Source organism: Psammomys obesus, unplaced genomic scaffold (assembly GCF_907164565.1).
Source record: "Psammomys obesus unplaced genomic scaffold, mPsaObe1.curated_primary_1811, whole genome shotgun sequence".
Taxonomy (NCBI): domain Eukaryota; kingdom Metazoa; phylum Chordata; class Mammalia; order Rodentia; family Muridae; genus Psammomys; species Psammomys obesus.
Genome location: NW_026590062.1, coordinates 13,702,625 through 13,728,849, shown reverse-complemented (window position 1 = coordinate 13,728,849; position 26,225 = coordinate 13,702,625). Strand labels below are relative to the sequence as shown.

General features: G+C 50.7%; 1 protein-coding gene across 2 annotated transcripts; it reads left to right on the top strand.

Moving 5' to 3' along the window:
- Positions 1-2,873: 2,873 nt before the first annotated feature.
- Dhx37 (DEAH-box helicase 37) lies at positions 2,874-24,355 on the top strand. 2 transcript variants are annotated; one of them, XM_055606140.1, is made up of 27 exons: positions 2,874-3,090; positions 5,281-5,450; positions 6,258-6,370; positions 7,131-7,467; positions 8,169-8,317; positions 9,116-9,208; positions 9,945-10,041; positions 10,778-10,891; positions 11,904-12,005; positions 12,140-12,254; positions 12,658-12,753; positions 12,990-13,072; positions 13,988-14,132; positions 14,830-14,906; positions 15,141-15,373; positions 16,567-16,678; positions 18,322-18,428; positions 18,513-18,701; positions 18,887-19,011; positions 19,104-19,220; positions 20,019-20,191; positions 20,629-20,743; positions 20,859-20,996; positions 21,179-21,273; positions 21,360-21,433; positions 21,862-21,959; positions 22,094-24,355. In XM_055606140.1, the coding sequence occupies exons 1-27, from the start codon at positions 2,988-2,990 to the stop codon at positions 22,177-22,179; spliced, it is 3,456 nt and encodes a 1,151-aa protein (XP_055462115.1). In that variant the 5' UTR covers positions 2,874-2,987; the 3' UTR covers positions 22,180-24,355. The 2 variants fall into 2 exon arrangements, with proteins under 2 accessions (XP_055462115.1, XP_055462114.1); XM_055606139.1 differs by having other exon boundaries at positions 7,128-7,467.
- The last annotated feature ends 1,870 nt before the right edge of the window (positions 24,356-26,225 follow it).

Genomic DNA, 26,225 nt, shown 5'->3' with positions numbered 1-26,225 from the left:
TTTGAGGCCAACCAGGTCTCCAGAGAGAGTTCCAGGACAGCCAAGGTTACTCGGAGAAACCCTGTCTCATAAAAAAAAATAAAAATAATAATAATGAATAAAATAGAAAAAAAAGGAAAAAAAAAAAAAAAGGACATTGGGACCAGGGCCAGCACAGTAAGGAGCATGTGCTGAGCAACTTCAGAGGCCCTAGGCTCATCCCCACCCCCACAAAAGAAAGAAATCAAAACTGATCGCTCCGTAGGTGACAGCTTTTGCTGTGCAAGCATGAGGTCCTGAGTTCAAATCCCCAACATCCACACAAAAGAAAAAATTACTTCTGAACTCTACTCCTCTGTATTCTGGAAGTTTCACATATTATTAGGGATTTGATTTGCTTCTTCATGGGTTGTTATATTTTTATTTTAATTTTTTTTTTTTTTACTGATAAGGTCATGTGCTGTTAAACTTTGGCCTGGACCTCAAAGATTCACCTGCGCTGATCTTGGAAGTTCTGAGATTAAGGTCATGTGCGACCACGTTGTGCTAAAATTTTAAAAGGACTTAACAGCAGCACACACCTTTAATGCCAGCACTGGGAAACAGGCAGGCAGACCTCCACGAGTAACAGGCCAGCCTGAGCTGCACAGTGAGACTCTGTCCCCAAAACAAAGTATTTTACAGGGAGATATAATACAAGGCCAGAGAAAGAGGTTCTCAGTGTGTATTGGCTGACCTGAAACTATGGAGACAGGCTGGCCTCAAACTCACAGAGAACAGCTGCCTGCCTCCACGCCCTCTCCTTGAAGTGCTAGAGTTAAAAGCATGTGCCCAGCAAGATTTTCCTTTTTAATTTATGTGTATCTCTGTGTGTGGGCATGTGTATTCAGTTGCAGATGCCCTCAGAGGCCAGAGATACTGAATTTCCTGGAACTAGAGTTTCAGGCAGCTGTGATCCACCTGGTATAGATGCTGGAAACTGAACTCTGGTCCATGGCAAGAGCAGTGTGGGTTCTCAACTGCTGAGCCACCCTCCATATCACTTTCCCATTTACTCTTATGAAATACATACAGTGTATATGCCCCTGTCTTCTCAGTAACTAGGATGTTCTTCATATCAGCTGGGAGTTTATTTTCTATACACTATTTTATTACATTTATTTTTGTATGTGTGTGTGCCACAATTTGTAGATGCCACAGTGTGGGTATGGAGGATAGTTTTAGGGAGTCAGTTCTGTCTATTCATGATAGGATCTAGGGATTGAACTCAGGTCATCAGGCTTTGTGGGAAGTTCCCTTATGTGATAAGACGGTGCACACTTTTAACCCCAGCACCTGGGAGGCAAAGGCAGGTAGATCTTTGTGAATTTGATGCAAGCCTGGCCTACCTCGTAAGTTTCCAAGACAACTAGGGCTATGTAGAGAGAATCTGTCTAAAAATAAAATTATTATTTTTTTGTGTGTATGATCCATGATCAAACTCAGATGGTCAGGCTTAGGAGTCAACTGTCATTCCCTCCCAAGCCATCTTACTGGACCCTGTAATTTTTTTCAAGAACAGGGTCTTATTGTGTAACCCAAACTCACTATCCCCCCCCCTACATTTTTCTTTTTTCCTTCCTTTTTGAGCTAGGGTAAGCCAGGCTGCCCTTTAGCTTACTCGATAAACAAGGCCACATTTGAACTTATTCTTATCTTTCTGCTTCCACCTTCTAAGACCTGGGATTTCAGTGTGCCACCACACCCCCATTCAAATGAATTCTCAAACAGAAAAAGTGTGGCACAATATAGCTATTCTATTTGCAAGGTAATTGCAGGGTTCTTGAGAGTGTGCCTCAAAGTGACAGAGTGAATATTAAACCATTTAATAAGATGTCTTCTGTTCCTGCCATGGAAATATTTTACACTTTTTTCTGTGGAACTAATACACCTCATCTGTGGGGATATCAGAAAATGCAGATGAACAAAATGAGAGAGGAGACATTTGTACTAGGGGCAGAGCTATATTTTATATGTTTAGTCAAATTAATGCTAAAGATTTGCTTTGCTTGCATGCCATTCTTATGCACCGCATATGTATCTAGTGCCTTCAAAGGTCAGAAGAGGTTATGAGCCACAGTGTGGGTGCTAGGACCTGAAACTGGGTCCCTTACAAGAGCAACCAGTGCTCTTAATTACTAAGCCATCTCTCTGGGCCCCTATTATTTATTTATTTATTTTTATTTTTGTGACATGGTTTCTCTTGTGTATCCATGGCTGTCTTGGAACTTGCTCTGTAGAGCAGGCTGGACTCAAACTCAGAGAGCCACGGGCTGCTCCCTCCCTGAGTGCTGGGATTAAAGGCCTGCCACCACTTCTGGTTTAGCCACTATGTAACTATGGCTGACCTGGAACTGACTGCACAGATATTTACATAGACCAGGCTGATCAGGAACTCACAGAAATCTACTTACCTCTGCCCTCTGAGCACTGGCTGGGATTAAAGGCACGTGCTCCCACACCAGGTGATTTATTGTATTTTTACGTGTGTGTGTGTGTTTATTTTTACACGTGTGTCTGTGTATGCACATTAGTTCAGTTCCCAAGGAGGCCGGAAGATAGTGTCGGATCACCTGGAACGGTTGTGAACTGGCATGTGGGTGCTGGGAATCGAACCCGGACTCTCTGCAAAAGCAGCCGCTGCTTTTAACGGCTGAGCCATCTCTTCAGCCCCTTATTAATATTATGCAATTCAAACGACCTTAGACTGCACCTGGCTGGACAGCTTGATCAGACTCAAGGGTCTCAGCCATTTCTAGACCCGGCCCCCTTATTTGCATAGGGCCCGCCCATAGCTAGAGCTCTCCCCGCCTCTTCCTTTACGGCCTCCCTTTCCGGAAGGTAGCACCTCCAGCTCCGCCGCTGAGGCTGAGGCTCTGCTCCTGCGCACGTGCAACCCGGAAGTCTTGCGGTCTGATTCGGCTTCCAGTGAACTTTCCTGAGGGATCCCCGCGCGTGGTTAAGGCGCCATGGGGAAGCTGCGCCACCGCTACAATGTGAAGGGGCGGCTGCAGGCGGAACCCCGGACCGCCAAGGGTCCTGAACCGCCTCCTGTGCGGCTGGAGCTCGATGGTGAGATGCCAGGGACCGAGAGGGTCGCTGGAGTGGGAGCCGAGTTCCACAGGACTCAGGAGGGGGCGTGACGGCCTGTCTGCACCGCGGCGTGTGGATGCTGCCTGAATTTTGGTGCGCACATGTGGTCTTTGCATCCATTTCCGGGCCTTCCATAATTATCTTTTTTTTCCAGAGACCCGTAAATGTGTATTTCAGATTAGGCCGGTGAGCCGTGGGCCAGGCTGCTTGCGATGCTTGAGTGCTGGGACGACTGTGAGCACCGGGGACACTGTTCCGGGTTCTGGGAGTAGTGACAGCAGAATAGGAGCTGGAAATCCCTGTCACGCTGACAGACAGACATAGAAAAATGATAAAATGCATAGAATGTGGCAGGCACGCGAGTAGGTAGGTACCAGAGAGACAGAGCCAAAGATGGGAGTGGGTGTTGTTCTGGGGAAGGCCTTCCAAGAATAGTGTAATGTCAAGACCTGGGTGGAGATGAAAGGGGAAACCCAGGAGCTAGGGGACATCAGAGTTTTAAGGTTGCGGAGATGATTGGCTAAGTAAGTGTGGCTAAGAATGGTAGCTCATTCCTTTAACCCCAGGACTTAGGAGGTTGAGGCATCCCCACAAGTTTGAGGTTATCATGGATTATACATTGAGACCCTGTCTTAACAAACAAAAAAGGGCTGTGTATGAGAGACAGATAGACTTGTAAACTAGAAGGAGGAATATAAACCCAAGGCCATCTGGGCTATGTAGCATGTACAGGCCACCTATAGCTGCAAAGCAGGACATTGTCTCAATCCCTGGCTTCTAAGAGAGGGAGGGGGGAACTATGGAAGACTTAGCAGAAGAGAGAGAAGAGGGACAGCATGTAGGTAACGCATAATAGTAGCATATTGGTTGTCACATTAAGGAAAAGCATTACAGGATGATGGGGTAGGAGGCTAGAGTTGATGCTTGGACCAGGGAGATGGTATTTGGATTCTGGTCTATTCTGAGGGAGAGCTGGCAGGATTTGCTGACTGACAGGGCTCCCACACAAGTACAAAGGTGACAAGAATGAGTCCCAGAATGGACATTGGCCAGGCTGCTGGAGAAGGCAGCTGTAGGCTGTTCAAGGGGCTGTGAGTGCTTGGGACCCTGCAGATGCTAGAAGGGAACCCAGCAGCTACTGACCAAGCTAGCTGCTCAAGGCAGGCACATTCAGGGCACATAAACAATTCTGTGTGTAGATGGTATTTATTTTGTCTGATGGGTATGGCTCACTGAGTCCAGCCCTGAAGAATGGAGGAGAGCTGGGAGGTAGGTGCTGGCCTGGAGCTTGCGAAAAGGACTCACCTTCCATCTGAGATGCTGTCTGGGGTCAGGAAGGGAGAGCAGGAGCATTGGTTGGAGTGTTAGAAGACATGGCCAGCATCAGGCTGGTTGAGGAGGAGAGTTGAGCTGAAGGGATCCATTCCAGTAGATTCAGTATGTCTTCTAGGCTCCTGAGACTTGCATTTGGGATGTCATTTCACATATCAGTGTCTTTTGTTTTCATATATGTGTATGTATATATGTATCTATAAAGTGGGTAGGGTCACACACCCTCTGGCTCTTACTTTAAAAGTATATGTGGCACAGCCCACAGCTTAGCAGCCTACTTCTGAACACTCTTCAGGGTCTCATGTATCCCAGGCCAGCCTGTGTGGTCAGGGATGACTGAACTTCTGGTCCTCTTGCTTTCCCCACTCAAGTGATCACAGACATGTGCTCCCATGCTTGTTTTTTTTTTTAAATTTTTAATTATTTAATTTTATGTGCATTAGTGTGAAGCTGTCAGATCCCTTGAACTGGAGTTATAGACAGCTGTCAGCTGCCATATGGGTGCTGGGAATTGAACCTGGGTCCTTTGGAAGAGCAGACAGTGCTTTTAACCACTGAGCCATCTATCTATAGCCCCCATGCTTGGTTTTATGTGGTGCTGGGGTTGGAACCCAGGGCTTTCTGAGCATAGTCAGGTTCCCTAGCCCCCAGCCCCTCTAGAATGTCATAGCCTGGTAGTGATAACAATTGTGACACACAGATCCTAGTTCAGCACTCAGAGGTTTGTAGTTGAGGTAGGCTACCTGCAGAAGGTGGTGACTTGACAAAATGTCATGGATAAGCATTAAGGACACCCTGTGACTTCCTGCACCCTAGTGAGACTAGCTGTCTTTTCAGACAAGGATGTATTGAAAGGAGTGGATGAGAGCAATGCACTGGTTTTACCGGGGAAGAAGAAGAAGAAAACCAAGGCCCCACCCCCATCAAAGAAGGAGAGGAAGCCGTTGACGAAGAAGGAGAAGAAGATGCTGCAGAAGGTCTTAGAGCAGAAGGAAAAGAAGAGCCAGGTACACCTCGTCGTGGCTGGTCTGTATCAGTGCTCCAGATCAGGGTCTTGCGGGGTCCCTCTCCCTCCATGTACTCTCTGTAGCAAGAACTTCCTGAAAGGAAGGGAGTGTGTTGTGTCTGTACAGTGACACAGTGGACACTAGCAATGTATGGCTTCCATGTGAGCCTCTGAGCATGCTGGCCTGATTTCAAAATAGTGAAGTGAAGCTCAGTGGTGGTGGTCCACACCTTTTATCCCAACACTCAGGAGGCAGAGGCAGGTGGATCTCTGAGTTCAAGGCCAGCCTGGTCTATGGAGCGAAGTTCCAGTACAGCCAGAGCTACACAGAGAAACCCTGTCTCAAGAAAAAAAAAAAAAAAATGAAGTGTACATGAAGAGGTGTGTATATAAAACATGTATAGCATTAAAATCAATGGAGCCAGAACTGCCACAGCTCACACGGGGTGAAAGAAATTATGCAGCCTAGGGACTGGCCAGATGAGCAGTCATGTCTATCCTGAGGACAGAGCAGGGGAGTACCAGGATTTATTCAGGCTGGTCGCTGGGCATTGGAACAGCCAGTGCTCATATCCCATGGTGCTACAGAGCTGTGTCCCATGACCCTGGGTTCTGTAAGGGGGAAGGCAGAGCTAATGTGTGTCCAGAGCACTTCAGAGCTGCAGGGTGACATCCTTGTCCTGCAGTATAGAGTGTAGTATTAACTAGGCTAAGATGCTCTGAAAGTCCGGCCTCCACAGGAGAGGGCCTTAGACCTGGTCAGAGGTCAGTTGCTACCTGTTAGCTAATGCTCTCATGCCTTTCCCAGCGTGCAGAACTGCTCCAGAAACTGAGTGAAGTCCAAGTGTCAGAGGCCGAAATGAAGCTCTTCTACACCACGGCCAAGCTAGGCACCGGGGACCGCATGTATCATACTAAAGAGTGAGTCACAGAGCTGAAGACATTCATGTCCTCTTGCAAGGGGCGGGGGTTGAGGGGAGGGGAAATGGAGGGTTATCCATACTGAATGCTCCTCTAGCAAAAGCCATGCACCTGCCTGGTATCTTATATATCACAAGTAGGTCAGTTCCTTGCCAGTCCTGACCTTGATTTCACACCTCAAAGGCCCCACTTGCCATGAGGCCACTTCTTCTGCTTCTGTGTGACATCAAGAATTCAGTGGCTTCACACTGAGAGCCCACTTCCGCCCAGGCTTGATGATGGTAACTGTGGGGCCACCCCAGGCTGGCGTGCTTGCAGGGCAGGGTACACACACACACACACACACACACACACACACACACACACACAGCTTCTCTGTCCTGGGTACTGCTGTTGGCTGAGTGTGCACTGCTCCAGCCTTACTGGACCTGAGGTAGAACAAGGAGCAAAATGCTCCTCTCCTTTTGGAAGGCGCTGATGTTCCTTAGCCAAATACTCATATACTCTGCATTCAGAAAATATAATGCAGAGACAAGGCATCGTCTAGGAAAAGGACTGGCATCTGTGACTGAGCCCAGTGACACAGTCTTCCTAGTGGGTGATTTTGAGCAGACACTTGACTGACAATGTGTAGGAAGTGTGTCTCAGAGTAGGAACAGCCAGTGCAAAGGTCCTGAGGTGGACAGGGTAATGGCCTCTGGCCCTTTGGACATGTCAGATGTCCTGAGGTCCCTACCTGAAGTCTCTGCTCTCCCAGAAGGAAGGCTGACCAGCCCTTGGCCCAGGGCCAGGAGAAAGTCAGTAGCCTTGGTGGGGCCCACCGGAAGCGCCACAGGTCATCATCAACAGAGGAGGACTCCAAGTCTTCAGGAGATTCAGAGCCTGAGGGGGCCATAGCTGACCAACCAAGGGCCAGCACAGGGACAAACCCAGCGCATCTGCCACTGGCTCCTTCTGGAACCAAGAACCCTGCGCCTCCTCCCCAGCCCCCTCCATCTGGGACCCCTGCACCTTCAAAAACACCAGCCTCTGCTCCGCCTCCTCCCCCGGCCAAGCCTGCTGTGTTTATCCCTGTGAACCGCACCCCTGAAATGCAGGTTTGTTCTTCTCTTTGCGGTTAGTGGGACATCTTGGTGAAAAGGAGCCTCCTTGTTCACTTCTAGGAACAGGAACATGGCTGGGCCCACCCTATGGGGCTCTGGTGAGGAATAGGTGGTACAGCAGTGTCTCTAGGACCCCGGCTGCTGCTTCTCCCTAACCATTCAACACCAGTTGGCTTTGTCTTAAATTTTACCTTTTTTAAAAAATTTTATTTATTTATTACTTATACAGTGTTCTGCCTGCATGTATGCCCATATACTAGAAGGGGCACCAGATCTCATTATAGATGGTGATGAGGCCACCATGTGGGTGCTGGGAATTGAACTCAGGACCTTTGGAAGAACAGCCAGTGCTCTTAACCTCTGAGCCATCTCTCCAGCCCCTTTTACCTTATTTTTTAATGATGATTTTTGTTTTGCACGCCTGTATGTATGTACACCACATGTTCCTGCAGAGGTCAGATGAAGGCATTGATTGCCCTGGAACTGTATATGGTTGTGAGCTGCCATGTGGTTGTTGGAAATTGAGCCCAGGTCCTCTGCAAGCGCAGCCAGTGCTCCTAACTACCAGTCTATCTCTCTAGCTCCTGGCTATGCCTTTTAGACACTATGTCACCCTGCATGGCCTGTGTGTGAGTGGGGTACCCCCTCGCCTTCTGATCTGCAGCCTGTCCCTCTAGTACTAACTTCTCCCACAGGAAGAGCGGCTCAAACTTCCCATCCTCGCTGAAGAGCAAGCCATCATGGAGGCGGTGGCTGAGCACCCCATTGTCATTGTGTGTGGCGAGACTGGCAGTGGGAAGACTACACAGGTGCCCCAGTTTCTCTACGAAGCAGGCTACAGCAGGTGGGGCTGGGCCAGGGGTGTCCCTCTACTCCCTGGGGACAGTGGACACTTAGGTTCCAAGAGCCACTAAGGGACTGTGCTCCAGTAGACCCAATCCTGGCTCTGTTTCATGTACTGTGTGACTTCAGACAAATTGCCAGCCTCTCTTGGCATATTGTCACCTGTGAGGTGGGGATGATGATACTAAATTCAGTCATCACGTGGGTTTAATGACGAAAACACCACAGTGTCAGGCACATGATGTAATGTATTTTCTACCATGACTCTGTCCTCTTGTGAGATGACTACTGTGTATCAGGTCACTGTTCTTCGTAACTCATGCTCACCACTGTGAGCTTGTCCCCTTGGCATGTGGTATGGTCAAGGGCCAGGTCGCTTTAAGAGTGCAGTCCCAATGAGCCACCCACGTGAAGAGAATCCTTTCACCTGTGCATTCAGTCTGCACTTGCCGGCTTCTGTGCACTCAACTCACTATGAAGTTAATTCAGTTGGCAGAGAAGTTGCCACCTGGGCCCCCACTCTGTCAGCATTACAGGGTGTACTTGAGCCCCCACCCCAAACACACAGATGAAACTTCCTCATTCTGATAGATGTGTCCCAGCTGTATACCAATTCTGCTGGGTCTCCATCAGTGCTTCAAAATGTGGGCTGCCCCTGGCTGTCCCGTGGCTGTGCTGCACTGTCACTGGGCAAGTGATGTTTATACTCTGCTCTGTGTTTCGTCTTCAGTGGTTAGTGAGCCTGGAATGTATGTGGCTCTGGGACAGATAGGCATGGCTAATGTGTCTTATTCCCCAGTGAGGACAGCATCATCGGTGTCACAGAGCCCCGCCGAGTAGCTGCCATAGCCATGTCCCAGAGGGTGGCCAAGGAGATGAACTTGTCACAGAGGTGAGGCCCAGATTCCTAGGGATGTTGGGGGACATTGCAGGCTTGCTGGGAAGAGGATGCAGGTGGGAGCCATTTTTGCCTCACTCCCAGGGATGGTCCAGCAGTGAGCAGGGAAAAGGCCATCTAGGCACCCAGCACTTGCTAAGGGACAATGTACCTGTATAAGAGCTTGGCTGTGAGTAAATTATAGCAAGCTAATGATAATGAGCCAGTGGTGTAAGGCCACATAAACCCAGAATTGCAATCATAAAACCCTCTGCCAGGGACTTACATTCTTTATAGTGTGGTGCTGGGAATGGAACATAAGGCTTTCATGTACTAGGCATGTGCTACCACCAAGCTTCCCTCCCCCAACCCCTAAATTTTTGCCTTTTTTGTTGTAAAGTGTTTACATGTTCACAAATGGACAGGAAAATGAGCCCCAGGTACCTAAGGGCTGACAGCAGCAGCAGCTACCTGTGCCCAGCCCTATAGCATCTCCACCATCTTGTCAGTGCGTGGCTCTGGGAGTAAAGATCTGCATGTCTCCCAGTGAGCTCGGCCATGCTCTTGCCCAAGATCTGCAGTGCATCTGGTGATGTGGCTCCTTAGTCTGGTTATTGCCCAAGTTTCTCCCCATCCTCAGCCCCAGAGACCAGAGCTTTGGACAAGCATGGCTGCCAAGGGTCCTCCCCTATCACTTGAAGGGACTGTGGGTGATAACCCCAGCCTCCTGAGATGACTCTTCTCCCCACAGGGTTGTCTCCTACCAGATCCGCTACGAAGGGAACGTGACAGAAGAGACCAAGATCAAGTTCATGACAGACGGTGTGCTGCTCAAAGAAATCCAAAAGGTCGGTTGCCTATTCCAGTCTCACACAGGACATGGAGGGTGGGGAGTAGAATGTCACCCTAGCTGTGATAGCCAATATACCTGCCATGTGTGATGCTGAGTGAGTCCATTCTTAGAGCTTCAGTTACTTGATCAGTATATTGGTGCCTCATAGAATCATTTTCATGCAGAAGTTGTCAGTGATGGAGGGCAAGGGGTCAGCGTGAGCAGAGAGGGCATGGCCTGAGTGAACAAGGGTATTTTGCATATTTGTTTTTGCTAGAGGGACTAGGGATGTGGCTCAGTTGGTGGAGAGCTTTCCTAGCATGCATGAAGCCCTGGGTTCCAGCCCCAGCCCCACAAACAAACAAACAAACAAACCCAAACACACTGTTTGTTATCTCAGCACATAGGAGGTGGAGGCTGGAGAATAAGAAGTTCAAGGTCATTCTTGGTCACATAGATCCAAGCTAACCTGGGATAAATGAGAGACTGTCAAAAGAAAGTAAGGGAGAGAAGACAGGAAATAAAAGGAGGGAAGACAGACAGGAAAGAAAGAAAGATTTGCAGCGTGTGATAGCAGCCTGGCTCCTGGCCATGCACAGTAGCTGTAGGCAGTCAGAATGCCCAGCTGCTTCTCCCATGAGCCTCTAGAAGCTTCTGAAGGAGCGGGAGCAGTCTGGGATTTGGTCATGTAGTTCAGTGCCTGTAATGGTGGGGCTTGGTGGCATTCTGGTGTGACTCCTCTTCCACCTCAGGACTTCCTGCTGCTGAAATACAAGGTGCTGATCATTGATGAAGCCCACGAGCGGAGCGTCTACACGGATATCCTCCTTGGCCTCCTGTCCCGCATTGTGACTCTTCGGGCCAAGGTGCTTGGGAAGTACACAGGGAGGGCAGACAAAAGTCACCTTGTCAGGGGCTTGGCCTGGGAGGGGTACCAGATGACACAATCTGCCTGGGTCTGAGTTATTACTCACTTGCCTGGGTCCAGTGTCATGCATAGTGAGCGACCTCTCCACATCCAAGAGGCTCAGGCAAAAAGCTGAAGCTAGGCAGGCCTTGCTGGAGCCAGTTAAAGGAGGCACTCAGAGCATCAGGCTCTGTGGGTTCATAGGACTCCTGGGTTGAGCCTTCTGCTCTTCAGATCTAATCCCTCCCCAAGCCTGCTCCCTCTTTCCAGCTCTTTGCTCAGACAGTGATGAGGGACCAGCTTTGAGGACACGCTGTCTGAAAGGAATTTGATGAGTGGCCCTGTTTCTGTCCTTGAGCAGACCAGCTAAGTGGAGAGGTGGGTGTTCTTGGGGTGCTGTGTGCCCAGCCACATTCAAGGCACTAGGGATGGGCAATGACCAGGAAAGGGTGCTCTGCCATTCCTGCCCTCCTAGAGCCACTGTTTGGCAGGGTGGCAGGCACTAGGCAAGTTTAGGATTGTGAGCCAGGTGTAGATAAGGAGGCAGGCAAGGGAGGACCAGGGAGGACCAAGGGACATGTCTTCCTAAAATGTGACCCGAGAGTGAAAGTGACTGCAAGCAGGCTGACGAGAGTCCCCAGCTCAAAAACATCCATCTGCCTCTGTGCCGAGCCAGTTCTAGAATATTTTATGTTTTTCCAGGAAGAAACTTTGGGTCCCATGACTGAACTGCCCCCTCTCCCCTTCCCAGTGCTGACCCCGAAGGTGGAATCCTGCCATGGCCCGGTTAGCTGGCCTCATGGTCAGGGCCCCTGCAGAACCCCAGTGGACAGGCTCCCCGTGGCTGCATTTCATTTCTCCGGGGTGTGGCTGGGTGTCAACCTGAGGAATGCAGCTGCTGGTTATATGTAACCACAGAGCTGAGAGGTTCATGATTCCATGTGCCTGAGTCACCAGACTGTCTTCCACAGAGACACCTGCCCCTCAAGCTGCTCATCATGTCTGCCACGCTCCGGGTAGAGGACTTCACCCAGAACCGGCGGCTCTTCACCACACCTCCCCCAGTCATCAAGGTATGATTCGGGTAAGCCCCTGCCAGCTTCCATGTGCCCTTGACACATGAGAACCGGCAGTGTTAGGGCTTGGAGGGGTCAGAGAAAGGAGGCCTGAGCTGCAGCATTCCCATACCTATGTGGTCCTGTTACAGGTCGAGTCTAGGCAGTTCCCTGTGACAGTACACTTCAACAAGCGGACCCCACTGGATGACTACACTGGTGAATGCTTCCGGAAGATCTGCAAGATCCACAGGATGTTGCCTGCAGGTGAGGCCTGATGGAACTGGCACATCCCTTCCTCAATGAGGGGTTTGCCTTTCATCCCGCTTGATAGCACCAGGCACAGTCAGACCACAGTGGTGTGGTGACTCTTCCCAAGCCTCAGTCCTAGCCACCCCGGTGGCCTTCCCATCTAAGGCAGAGTTGGGAGTGTGGGAGTATCCTCTCAAAAAGGGCAAGCATGGATGACCCTATCCTTTAGAATCTGAGCCCAGCAAGCCTGTTGGGTTTCAGTTTGTCAGGAGCCCCCTACCACTCTGCTGACCTAGGGTAATTTGTTTCTACCCAGTACCTGTTTCCCTGGGTCTTGGCTCCTGGTTCTCCCAACTTCTTAGCAGGTGCTCCTTGCAAGGATAAGTTTGCCAGGTGACTAGCTTGGTTCTCTTTGTAGGTGGCATCCTGGTGTTCCTCACAGGGCAGGCTGAGGTGCATGCCCTGTGCCGCCGGCTTAGAAAGGCCTTCCCCACCCGGCGCTCCCAGCCACAAGGTAAGTACCCATGGCCTCCTGTTAGAGCTCTCCACTCGCTACCCCTGGGCCTGGCAACTGGTGCCCTGGTTGGGGTGCCAGCTTCCTCCTCAGTTTCCTTGAGGAGAGCCTGTGCTTCGTGCCCCCAAAACAATATGCTTGTCATTGCAGCAGCTTTGCTGTGGGTGACAAGAGTGAAGTGCCAGCTGCCTGTATTGGTCCCAGGAGCCTCTTCCCATCCTCCTCTTTTTTTTCAGAAAAGGAAGAGTTAAAAGACTCAGCAGAAGGAATGCGGAGGTTTAAGAAGTCTCGGACACGGGCCAGGAAGGCCCAGGTCATGGTAGGTTTGAGCCTGTATAGCCCTGCACTGTCCAGTTGCCAGCTTTGTGTAATTGTTTTGCGATAAAGCGAGATGAAAGTGAAAGTCTATTTCATCTAAGGTGGCCAGGAGCCACACTGGTGCAACCCCATTCCACAGCTCAGAGTCCTGGTGATATACCAGCTCTGGAGGCTGCTTAGTGGGGTGGATTATGATGCACAGCGTGGGGTCCATGGGGGCGGACAAAGAGAGCCGTGGATGCTTGCTGAAGTAGGGAGATCTGCTGTCTGGAGCTGGGACCAGGCCAGGGGAGGGTCTACCCCAGGCACCTTGATAGCCAGATGCAGTGTCAGTGGAGTGGCTTCTTGACCTCTACCCTCTTTTGCACTTAAGGTGGACCAGGCAGCTTAGTAAACTCTGTGTGTTCGTAGCTCACAGCAGCCTTGTGGAGTGACCCCATGCGTGGATCTAACTTACTTATTCAGAACACTGGGATTAAAAATGTGCACCACCACACGTAACTCACACCTGATTTAAAAAAAAAAAATGTTTCTTTAGATTCATTTTATTTTATGTGCATGAGTGTTTGCCTGTGTTTGTGTATGTATGCCCATGTGCATGCCTGGTGCATGGGGTGGTCAGATGAGGGACAGATCCTCTGGAACTGGAGTTATAGATGGTTGTGAACTGCCATGTGGATGCTGGGAATCAAACCCAGGTCCTCCGTAAGAGCAACAAGTGCTGTTAACTACTGTTAACTCTCCTGCCCCTTGTACTTAATGTTTACTCTAGGAAACTGAGGCAGAGAAAGTCACTGTTAGTGTCCCCATCTGGTAGGTCTCAGTGAAGAGGTGCCCTCTGAGGAAGGTTTTCTCTTCCCTGTGGTGGCTTGGTTCACCCCAGGCTGACTGAATGCCTGTGCTGATGTTTCCTCAGGCTTTGCCCCAGATCAGCCTGGACAGTTATTCTGTGCTGCCAGCAGGCGACGGCGATGAGGACAGGGAGGCCGAGATGGATGACGAAGAGGAGGCCCTGGGCTCTGACTTGGATCTGGACCTGGGTGACAGTGAGGCAAATGAAGGTGTGGCCTGGCAGAGCCCTGCCTTCGGGTTCATTGTTTCCTGATGTCAGCATGGGTCTGCTGAGCCCCTACTGCATGATAGGCCCTTCTTGGCCCTGGGACCAGAAGAATCCAAGTCCCGTCCTGATCCACGTGATCAAACACATCCTGGCTCCTGCTGGCATGTGAGCACAGAGGATGGTCTTTCTGGTGGCTTTGTCCACTGGGGTCTCCTGAGGTCCTAATACTTGTCATGGTAGTGTTGGTGTCACCATCCCCATGCTGGTCTTTCCTGGGCTGACATGGGCCTTATGCAGCAGGGAAGGCATCTAGATTCTGAGTATGTTGATGGACAGCTCCTTGTTGCCCATTTTGGGCTAAGTATGGTAGCTCACACACACCTATGGTCCCAGCGATTCAGAAGGCTGCCTTGAACCCAGCATAGAATCTGTACCTTTAGAGAGAAAAACTTAGGGATTTTGTGTTCAGAAGGGGCTCCTTCCGTACAAACATAGCCTGCTACACCGCCCAGACACATACAGGGACTACATAGACTGAAACCAACTTGCTCTCAAGGGATGCTGCCATGTGGCAAGCATCGCAGGCTTCGATGGGGCCTCTCACTTGCAGCGGGGAGGGGGACTTTGGAAGCTGCCGGGCTGCTAGAGACAGGCCTATCTGTCCAAACTGGACTCTAGTGTCCCATGCTCAACTGCAGGTGAACAGCCAGATGCCTCCCTGCCCCTTCACGTACTCCCGCTCTACTCTTTGCTGGCTCCCGAGAAGCAGGCACAGGTAATGGGACAACTCTTTAGAGCATTAATATGGGTGAGGCAAGTCTTGGGTGCTTTTCTGTCTATTTACTGACCAGCTCCTGGTAGTAGAAGAAACAATAGAAGCCACTCCTGATGGCTGTGCTTGGGGCTGAGTGGACAGTGGTGGACCTTGCCTAGCTGAAAGCAGTCTGTCCACTAGCTGTCTCAGATTTTCACCCAATTCAGATGTTGTCTTACTCAACCCCACTCCCAGGTCTTCAAACCTCCTCCAGAGGGAACGAGGCTGTGCGTCGTGGCCACCAATGTGGCCGAAACGTCCCTCACCATCCCTGGCATCAAGTATGTGGTGGACTGTGGGAAAGTAAAAAAGCGCTATTACGACCGTGTCACAGGCGTGTCCTCCTTCCGTGTCACCTGGGTCTCCCAGGCATCCGCAGACCAGCGGGCTGGTCGTGCAGGCCGGACAGAGCCAGGCCATTGCTATAGGTAGGCTACTTGTTCCTGCATCATGGCCATTGAGAAGCAGAACTGCAGCTGCCTCTGCAGTGAGTGGGCTGTGTGTTCTCAGGAAGACCACAGCCCTTCCCACACTGCTGGCTGCTTTATGCTGCCCTTGGCCGCCTCATTTGCGATTGCTGGTCAACAGCTAGTTGAGAAGTATCCACTTTCTAAACTACTTTCATGGTTGGGCTGCTGTCAGCACCCATGAGGCAGTGCTCCTGTGGATGGTCACTCCCTGTGGATACCTTTATAAGGTGTAACCGTCTGTCAGGCTCCACCACCCAGTTTGATGAGTTTCTGGGGTCTCGACATAGTTTTCCTAATGGCTGAGCCACTTTTCCACTTCCTTGTCACATTGTTACTGTCCATCTCCGTGGCACCTCTTTCCTGTTGTGAACACACGTGTCCCTGTGTTACTTTGAACATCTGTGCTCATCTTTGGCCATGTGTAGTTTCAGGCTTAATGACAGGAACAAGCGCCACTAGCTGTGTGCCCATGTTCTCATCTCAGACCTCTGCCTCATGTATGTTTGCAGTTATGTAAGGCGGGGTCTTTTGTCAGTGGCTTTGGCCTTTGTTTCCCCGAGGCAAGTGCCCTTAGCATCTTCCCACACTGTCTGCCTCTCGGGAACTGTCTGTTCAGGCCTTTCCTGCCTTCTAACTTAGGCTGCAAGAATTGGTTCTGTCCTTTCACCATGTGTCCCTTAAAACTGAAGGCTTTAAACTGAAGGTTTGACAGCAGGCACTGTTACTGGCCGAGCCACCTCCCTGAGCTTGCTGACAGAGGAGCAAGCCCCTAGCTGAGTGCCCATGTTCTCCTCTCGGACCTTAATGGCAGCAGAGCAAGCCTCTAGCTGTGTGCACATGTTGGCTTGGAGTCTGTCTGCTGATGGCTTGGAGAAGACATCTGGGAGTTAGATCCATGTTAGTTTTGTCGCTGGTCAGTATTTTCTCCTATTGATGTCACTTTGAATAGCTTTCTTGCTGTTCTTTTCAGCACCATTTTGGTTTATAGAAAGGAAAGTTTAAAAAATTATGAGAGAATGTAGTCAGGGAAGCTGGAGGTGGGACTCACTGCCCTGGGAAGGTGAAGATGTGGCTCTGTGAATGACAGGTTTGGTTGAGACCAGAGGCCTGGCTCACTTCCTTCTTTCTGGTCCCTACTTCTCCCCACTTAGGCTGTATTCCTCAGCTGTTTTTGGGGACTTTGAGCAGTTCCCTCCCCCAGAGATCACACGCAGGCCAGTGGAGGACTTGATACTGCAAATGAAAGCCCTCAACATTGAGAAGGTCAGTCTCAACCTATAGCCTCTCCTGTGCCTTCCCACTCGGTCCTCAGCCTGGCCCAGTCTGTTACCCTAGAGCTGGGCCTGCTGGGGAAACCAGCTAGAGCGGTATCCTGAGGGACCTGTCAGAAGATGCCCCGGTGGCCTAGTGAGGATGGCTCTTCTGTCCCCTGGAGGACAGCAGCTCATGGACAGCCAGGTCCCACACTATTTGTGGGCCCTCAGATGTCCTGCTGATCCCTGTATGCAGGCTTCACTGTCTCGTCCTCTGGTGGAGCTGGGGTTCTCCCCACTCCAGGATAGGGTAGGCCAGCAAAGAGGGTCTGCTTATGCTGCATGCTGTCCACTAGTTCTGTCACACGACAACCAGATGAGGAAACCAAGGCAGGGAAGAGACAGTCTCTGTTCTCTGTTACTAGAGCACATCTAGTAAGCGACAGATCCCAGATAGCTGAATGCATCTTGTCCTTTTAAAGTAAAAGAACTTTAAAAATAAAGAGGAAGCCAGGCATGGCTCACACATTTAATCCCAGCACTCTGGAGGAGGAGGCAGGCAATTCTCTTTGAGTCAAAAGCTAACCTGGTCCAGGGCTACACAGAGAAACCCTGTCTTGAAAAACAAAACAAAACCAAAGAAGAGAGAGAATATTTTTTTTTTTGGAGATGTAGTTTGATTTGTTACTGGAATGTCTTGCACGCTGGAAGGCCTAAGTTCAGTTCCCAGAACCATATAAACTGGATGTGGGATACAGAGGTGAGACCACAGCACTCAGGAGGTAGGGACAGGAAGAGTGGAAGTTCAAGGTTCAGTTACGAATGGTGGCTCACATCTATAGCCCCAACACTGGAAGCTGAGGCAGGAGGGTTGCCTTGGCTTAAGTCCAGCCTGAAACATGAGTTCCAGCACAGAGTGGAACTATGTTTTTCTCTGTGTGTGTTTTGGTTCATTTGTTTGTTTTAAGACGGGGCCTTAATATGTAGCCTTGGTTGGCCTGGAGCTCCCTGTGCAGGCCAGGCTCAGGCTCACAGAGATCCACCTGCTGCTGCCTCCCAAGTACTGGGACTAACAGTGTGAATCACCATGCCTGGTGAGGGGCTGTCTCTTAAAATAAAAAGACTGTACCCTCACTGCACGCAGTGACACAAGCCTATGCCCTCATCTCTTGAAGAGATCTGACCCTTTAAGGAGAGGTAGGAATCCCCAGTGATTTTTTTTTTATTTTGTTACAAACATAACCAAATAAGGATTAAGAAAAAGCACATACTTAAGGTCATCATTGAGAATTTGATGTTCATCTCTGTGGCACCTGTGGCCACAGCTACATTTTTTTTAAGCATAGTACCTTGTCATGCTGCTTTTCTAAATATTGTGGTGATTTCTATGTTGTTGCTTATAAACTCCTAGGTTTTAGTTGACAAGGACAGCCCCTGGCACACAGTAGGTTTAATTTGGGGTCATCCTAGCACTTGGACCTGGAGACATCTTGGCAACATCGTGGTCACTCAGGCCCCATGTCCCAGATAGCGTTACCCATGGCCTAGGGACAGGCTGAAGGAGAGGGGGAGCAGCACCTGCTGCAGCCAGTGTGACCTCATGTGGCTTACTTCTCTACATCACTCTGTCCCTCTCCTGCCTTCCTGTGCCAGGTCATCAACTTCCCCTTCCCTACACCTCCGTCGGTGGAGGCCCTCATTGCTGCGGAGGAGCTGCTAATTGCTCTGGGGGCCCTGCAGGCACCCCCAAAAGACCAAAGGTAGGAGGAGGGTGAACCCAAGCATGCACAGAGGCTGCAAGTGCAGGCTCCATGGCTCCTACCCACTGTGTCCCTTGTTCCCAGAATGAAGAAGCTGCAGGAGTCACAACTGAGCTGTCCCATCACCGCACTGGGACGGACCATGTCCACCTTCCCTGTGGCACCCCGCTATGCCAAGATGCTGGCACTGAGCCAGCAGCATGGCTGCCTGCCCTACACCATTGCCATCGTGGCTGCCATGACTGTGCGTGAGCTGTTTGAGGAGCTGGACAGGTGGGTTAGTGACAGCCTGGTCCCTTGGAGCCCTCTGGGCTCTTTTTGGTATCAGTGGCCTTCTGGGGAGCCTAAGCTGCTATATCTGAAGATGGGGTAAAGGAGGGAGATTTGGAGACCCCAATGATCAGAGGATCTCTGAGGCTAGTGGGCTGAAGTGCAGCGGGCCATGTGTGTGTTTACAGACCAGCTGCCAGTGACCAGGAGCTCTCAGAGCTGAAGGCCCGTCGAGCTCGTGTGGCCCAGATGAAGAGGACCTGGGCTGGGCAGGGGGCATCTCTGAAGCTTGGCGACCTCATGGTGCTATTGGGTTGGTGCCACCTGGAGGGCATGAAGGAGAGTGATTGGCAACTTGGAGCAGGTTGGAGCCAACCAGTGAAAACACCTTACCCTGCCCTATAGGTGCTGTGGGAGCCTGTGAGTACGCTGGTTGCTCACCCCAGTTTTGCCAGGCTAATGGGCTGCGCTACAAGGCCATGCTAGAGATCCGGCGCCTTCGTGGCCAGCTGACCACCGCAGGTACAGCCTAGGTGACATTTGGTCCCCACTCTGCTTGGAGTTGGTGTGACAGAGACCCCAAACTTGCTCATTTACCTTCCCACTAAGATGGTACTTTTAACCCCATGTCAGCATCCAGTTCCCTTAGATGGGTTTCCCTGTGCACTCACCCAGAAGGCTGCCTCTCAGCCTATGGGCCCCTCTGTTTCTCTCTCCCTACTGCCCTGTTCTGGCCAGGATCCTTCTCTCCCACGTGTTGCCAGAGTTCTGGCACCTGGGTGTAGGACTCTAGGATCTAGGAGTGTCCCGACCTTATGATCCAGGATGGTCAGTGGGTGCAGGTAGCATCCAGTTGGAAACTCAGTGCTGTTCTGGCAGCTGTAGGCTGCTCTAGGCCCCAGGAGCAGGGCAGCTTTGTGACCCTCTGTCCTGCCTTCTCTCACACTTCCACAGCCTTATCCTCAGGTGCAACAGCTGGCAATTGTGGACAGCCACCTGCACTAATGACAGCAGGTGGCCGTGTCGTGTGGGGCCACGGCTTCTCCAAGCCACCTTTCAGCAGAGGGGAAGGAGGGACTGAGATCCCTGTAACTATCCTATCACCTGAAGGCCTGGGGTGGCTGTCTCTTGGCAGGGTTTTGCGGGCATGGGGATCTAGGCCTTGGCTTTGGAAAGGTCTCTGGGCTGAGTCACTGTTTTCCTGTGTATCAGATCCAAGTTCCGTGTGGGTGAGGCCCAAGTGCTGGGTGATTTCCTGAAGGCCTGTCCACCTTCCTCTGACCCCAGACTTCCTACACCTCTTTCTCATCTTTCTTCCAGTCAACACAGTATGCCCTGAGGCTGGGCTCTTCCTAGACCCCAAAATGCAGCCACCTACAGAGAGCCAGGTGACCTACCTGCGGCAGATCATGGCAGCTGGCCTGGGTGATCACCTGGCCCGCCGCGTTCAGAGCGAGGACCTGCTGGACCCCAAGTGGAGAAATGCCTACAAGGTGGGACATGGGCCTGCCCCCTGTGACTGACTATAACCTCTGGGAGAGTTGACACCAAAGAGCAGGTGGAGGCTTTTTTTGTTGGGGGTTAGGATGTCACCCCCTAACTTCAAGGTTACTTTCTAGAGAAGCATTTTACACCACAAAGTCAACTCCCTGGCTTCACTGTGTTTATTTAGTGTGGGCGGGGCCACACATGCACAGGCAGACAGTCCAGCAGGTCATTAGGCTTGAAACATGGCAAATGTTTCATTCATTGAGCCATCTTCCCAGCCCCATGCTTCAGCTCTGTTGATGGACAGGAGCAAATGTATACTGGGTGTTGCCTGGTCATCGGCTCACTGGATTGATGGTTGGCTCCTGAAGGTTGGGCTTGAAGAGCTGAGAGAGCTCAGGTTTTTCTCTGACTGGAGCCTCCATCCACCTCTTGTCTGCAGACCCCTCTCCTAGATGACCCTGTCTTCATCCACCCCAGCTCTGTACTCTTCAGAGAGCTGCCTGAATTTGTGGTTTACCAGGAAATCGTGGAGACCACCAAGATGTACATGAAAGGTACTGTGCAGTGGCCAGGACTCAGGCCACAGGATGACATCAGTGGGCCCTGTGGAGCACCCTGTCTGTTCTGGAGAGCCTCTGAGACCTCCTGACTGCTCTGTCCTGGCCTCAGGTGTCTCCACCGTGGAAATCCAGTGGATCCCATCCCTCCTGCCCTCCTACTGCCAGTTCGATGCACCCCTGGAGGAGCCAGCCCCCACTTACTGTCCAGAGTCAGGACGGGTGCTGTGCCACCGGGCCAGCGTGTTCTGTGAGTTGGGGCCACTTCCTTGGTGGCCTGGCCACCTGCAGCCATAAGCTTTGTGGACTCACCAGCCCATGCACTGCTCTTGGACATGTGCCCGAGGGTGTCACCCTAGTCCTCCTGCTCCTCCTATGGGCTTGGGAGGATGGATGCAGTACCAGCCTTTGTCACATGTTCTCATCCTCCAGACCGCGTAGGCTGGCCGCTCCCCGCCGTCCAGGTGGACTTTCCTGAAGGCATTGACCGCTACAAGCACTTTGCACGGTTTCTGCTGGAGGGACAGGTAAGTGCTTAGGCTACCTGTGGCCTGTCACCTAGGTGTCTCGTGAACTTCATGCCCCACTCAGCTGTCCTGTGCTCTCTCGCCAGGTCTTCCGCAAGCTGGCTTCATTCAAGAGCTGCCTGCTGTCTAGCCCTAGTACCATGCTGAAGACCTGGGCCAGGTACAAGAGTATATTCCTAGAATGTCAAGGCGGCCAGGGGCAGAGAGGCATGTGTGCTGGGGATGTGACGACACAAGAGCCTCCTCATTCTGGAGCTGTCCGTGGGCCGTGTGCACTTAGCTCTTCCTGCTGCCCTGCCCAGGGCTCTCCCTACCTGTCTCACTCCCAGTGGCTGCATTATTCTAATCTTTCCTCTTCCACTTTTCTTTGTCCCTCCTTCTGCGGACCCCAGTCTTGGAAGTAGAGTCCAGTGTCCCCTCAGGATAAGGAATATCTGTGTACCCTAAGAGGCTGGTTGGACATGGGTAGGGAGGGGTTTGGGTGAACATGCTGCCACTGTGTACAAGGGGCTTCCTGTGACTGCGGGACAGGTCCCACCATCTGTCCACTCTCAATTCTGGGTCTAGTCGGCTGTCCCCTTTCCACAGGCTGCAGCCCAGGACAGAGAGTCTATTGAGAGCCCTTGTGGCTGAGAAGGCTGACTCCCGTGATGCTCTGCTGGCTGCATGGAAGAAAAGCCCCAGATGTGAGTATGACCTGGCTGGGGTGTGGGGGATGTTGTTGTTAGGAAGGACCTAACCATACCATGGGCTATGGGTGGTGTGTCCAACCAACAAGTCCCTGTCCTGCCACTCTAACCCTGGCCACCTCCTCCCTCAGACCTGCTGGCTGAATACTGTGAGTGGCTCCCGAAGGCTATACACATGGACGTTGAGAAGAGTTGGCCCCCCATCACTGACTGCTGACCACACACCCAGCTGCATGTAAACCAGCTCCTAGGCTGTTACCAGGAGGCACACTGTGGCCCTGGAACCCTCTTTTACCTCAGCCCAGTGCAGAGCCAAGCTTGCCGCTACACTGACCAGGAGTGCCTTCTTCTTTGGGACTGTTATGACAAGACAGACGTGGTTTGTCTGCCATGTTGCTCCCAGTCTAAAACGGGCTCTTCAGGTGACATTAGCCCCTATGGATGCACAGGGCTACGCTGGGACAGGAAAGAGGACCCTTTACCCAGAGCACTTGTCAGGCCTCATAGCATCTCGGGCAGCAGGTGCACTGCAGACTTCTGTGACCCAGGGGCTTTCCCTAAAAGGTTGGCCCCAGATGAGAGCTGGATGTCACCCAGAGCCATGTTCCACACAGATGGAGACTGGTTGACAGGGTCCTGCTGTGGCATTGGTAGACAGCAAGTTCTGTCTTAGAAAGCTGCTCTAGTTGGGGATGGTCTCAAACCTGTGGCCTCAGCTGGTAAGGATCAATGCAAAGCCAAGCTGAGCTACATGGCAAGAGTGTCTTGTTTGTTTGTTTTGTTTTTCAAGACAGGGTTTCTCTGTGTAACCCTGGCTGTCCTGGAACTAGCTCTGTAGACCAGGCTGGACTTAAATTCACAGAAAACAACCTGCCTCTCTGTCTTCCAAGCACCGTGATTAAAGTTGTGCGCCACCACACCCCTGGGTAAGACTGTCTCAAACAAGTTCATTAGAGTAAGTGTTTGTGATAGGCTGTTCCATTTCAGCTTGTCAGTCTGTTACGTCCAACAGGTTTACATGCTGAGCAGCCTGTCAGTTTCCAGAGCTTCATCCTTAAATGATTTTCAGATTCATTCTCTATCTGTCTCTATCTCTGTCTCTCTCTTTCATTCCCTCTCACCATCCCCCCCTCTGAATCTCCCACTCCCCTTCCCCTCTCTGTCTCCCCCTGACACAGGCAGGTGTCAATCTATCTGTTCATTTTCCTGGCTGAATATGTTCTATCAAGTGTTAGGCTGCATCTGTCCATCTGCAAAAGAGACCATGTTGTTTATCCCTGGAGGCTGGCAGATGCTGCTGCTGCAGCTTCTGTGACTCTCGGGCCACTTGTTACAGAGTTCTGTAAACAAAGCCAAGCTCTTTCAGATAACACTAAATCCTTTTTCACTGTGGACTGACGTCATGTTCTCAATAATGTCCTTTGAACCACATATTGTCCCCTCTCCATGTAGCCATGCTGTGTGACATGAGCGAGTGGCTTGCCACTAAGCCATCCTCCTGTTCCTCTCTGTCCTCTGTTTTTTCAGTCTTTGTGTGTTTCAGGTGGATATGCCCTGTACCTCCCTTTCCCAGTGCAGCCCCCAGCACTGTGTTGACTGAACCAGCCTTCCATAGCTGCAGCGTGTTCCACAGCATGTGTTTCTGCCGTGAATTTTTAGCCAGACTCAGGCATGGACCCTTCCTGAGGTGGCTGATGCGAGCAGAGCCAGGGTGCTACCCCCACCCCACCTCACTCCTGTGAATATCCACGAGGCGGGCAGCCTGCCAAGTGCTCGTTTTGAGTTTGGCATGAGCCATGAAAGGCTGGGCCCAGGCCAAGCACAGAATGGTAGAGAATATACCTGGTATGACATGGCTTTGAGTGTAGGTATCCAAGCCCCTTGCCCAACAGCCTTTCACAGGTTCAGCTTTCCCTCCAGGTGTGTCTTTCCCTGCTCTTCAATAGCTGATTTGTCTGAGAGTTAAGTCCTCAGCTGTCCCCAGGGAACTTAGCTTGCCTGTGGTCCACTTTGGATGCAAGTTACAGAGATTCGCCTGCCTCCAACCCCCTTAGTGCTGGGATTACAGGAGTACACCACTGCACCCAGCAGATAAAACTGAGAGGTTAGGCTTGAACTCATGACCCCCCTGAATGCTGGTATGGCAGGCCTGTGTCATCACGCCTGGCTTTGAAATAGGGAAACTGACAAGGTGGAAGACAAAAGAATTTGGTGGCACATTGGAACCTCCAAGAGGAAGGTATTGCCCTGGAGGACAAGCTGTTATAATTGTACAGAAAGACTCCAAAGGCTGTTAAGTTCAGTGCCCACAGCCCTACAGTTTGTAGCTTTGAAACTGGAAAACCCAGGTGAATTACTCTAAAATTCTGAGTCAATAAAGAACTTAAAAACCAGCCTGGTTGTGGCACATACCTTTAATTCCAACACTCAGAAGGCAGAGGCTTGCAGACCTCTGTGAGTTTGAGGCCAGTGTGGTCTACAGAGCGAGTTCAAGAACAGCTAGAGTTGTCTTGAAAAACAAAACGAAAAGAAAAAAACCTTCAGAAACCTAAATAGCCCAGTCTCCAAATGACCAATGAAATGAGCTTCAAAAGATGAAGTGGAAGTGACCAATAACAAAACAAAAATGTGTAGCCAGGGCTTAGGAGATGACCCAAATGACAGTTGGCTACTCTCTCAAAGGACCTGGCTTTGATCCACACGATGACTAACAACTTCTATAATTCCAGTTCCAGAGGATCCAGTGCCCTCTTCTGGCCTGCCCAGGCACTCCACACATTGTATAGTGACAAACTAATAACAGTAAAAGTCAGCCTTACTAGCCATCAGAAAAACACTGACCAAAACCACGTAAGAGCGGAGCACAGTGGTGCACACCTTTAATCCTAGCACTCAGGAGGCAGAGGCAGGCAAACCTCTTGTGAATTCAAGGCTAGCCTGGTCTGCAACGGCCAGGACAGCCAGGACTACAAGAGAAACCCTGTCTCCAACAACCAAACCTACATGAGAGGTTGGAGAGGTGGCTCAGCAGTAGAGACCACCTGCTGCTTTTTCAGAGGACATGGGTTTGGTTCTCAGCTTCCAGATGGCTGTTGACAACCATCTATAACTCCAGACCCAGGGAGTCTGGTTGATTCTCTCTTCTGGCTCCTCAGGCACTGGGCAAGCACATATAAAAAACAAATCTTAACTACATCAGATTTCACCCCCATCAAGACGGTAACAAATGAGCTGTGTGTGTGAGATGTTGCATGCCTTTAATCCCAGCACTAGGAGGATCAGGAGGTAGATCTCAGTTTCAGCAGAGCCTAGGCCAAAGGCAGTCCTTGCACGTGGATGCCAGGAATGGGAACGGAAACCAGTCTAGCCTCTATGGAAGTCAATATGGAGACACCTCGGAACCCTAGGAACCCCTAAAACAAGGCTTAGCAATGCCTGCTGAGTATATACTAGAGGATTCCAAAGCAACACATCACAGACAGGCTAAGCTATACAACCGGCCTGGTGCCCATCAAGGTAAAGAATGAAGGTGAAGAAAATGTGGTTTATGTAAGAAGGGGGTTTCTTTCAGCCATAGGAAAAAGGAACGAGATTAACAACTAGGCAGATTAAGCCAACCAGAAGAAGACAAATACTATGTTTTCTCTTATTTGTAAATCCTAGACTTTATAAATATATAAAGCCACACATTGTATGTGTGATTTGAAAGTAAAACTGGGGAGCAAAAGGGACTAATGAGAGAACAGGATGGTAGAAGGAGGGGGCCTGTGCCCAGTACATTTATAGGATATATGAAAATTGTCCTTTGAAACAGCGTAATTTTTTTAAAAGGAAATTAAGGAATTTAGGGTTTATTTCTTAGGTTTTTTGAGACAGGGTTTCTCTGGGATAGCCCTGGTTATCCTGCACTCATTTTGTAGACCAGGCTAGCCTTGAACTCACAGAGATCTATCTGCCTCTACCTTCCAAGTACTAGGATTAAAAACGTGCCACCATGCCCAGCTTGGGCTTTGTGTTTTGAGACAGGGTCTCATTATGTAGCCCTGGCTGTCCTGGAACTCTACATAGATCAGGCTGGTCTCGGATTCCTAAAAGTTGTCTGCCTCTGCCTCCTAAGTCCTGGGTCAATTGTCAATTTTGTTGGCAATCGCCTTTATCCAGTTAGCCATTTTGAAGGCCTGTGTCTAGTTTTTTCTGTTTTCTGTTTTGAAGTGGGATCTCATGTAGCCCAGGCTGGCCTTGAGCACACTATGTAGTGGGCAT

Coding starts and splice junctions, on each gene's coding strand:
- Dhx37 (XM_055606139.1), top strand. CDS start 2,988: ATGGGGAAGCTGCGCCACCGCTACAATGTGAAGGGGCGGCTGCAGGCG. Junction 5,451..6,257: donor AGAAGGAAAAGAAGAGCCAG/GTACACCTCGTC, acceptor TGCCTTTCCCAG/CGTGCAGAACTGCTCCAGAA. Junction 13,073..13,987: donor CCAGGAAGGCCCAGGTCATG/GTAGGTTTGAGC, acceptor ATGTTTCCTCAG/GCTTTGCCCCAGATCAGCCT.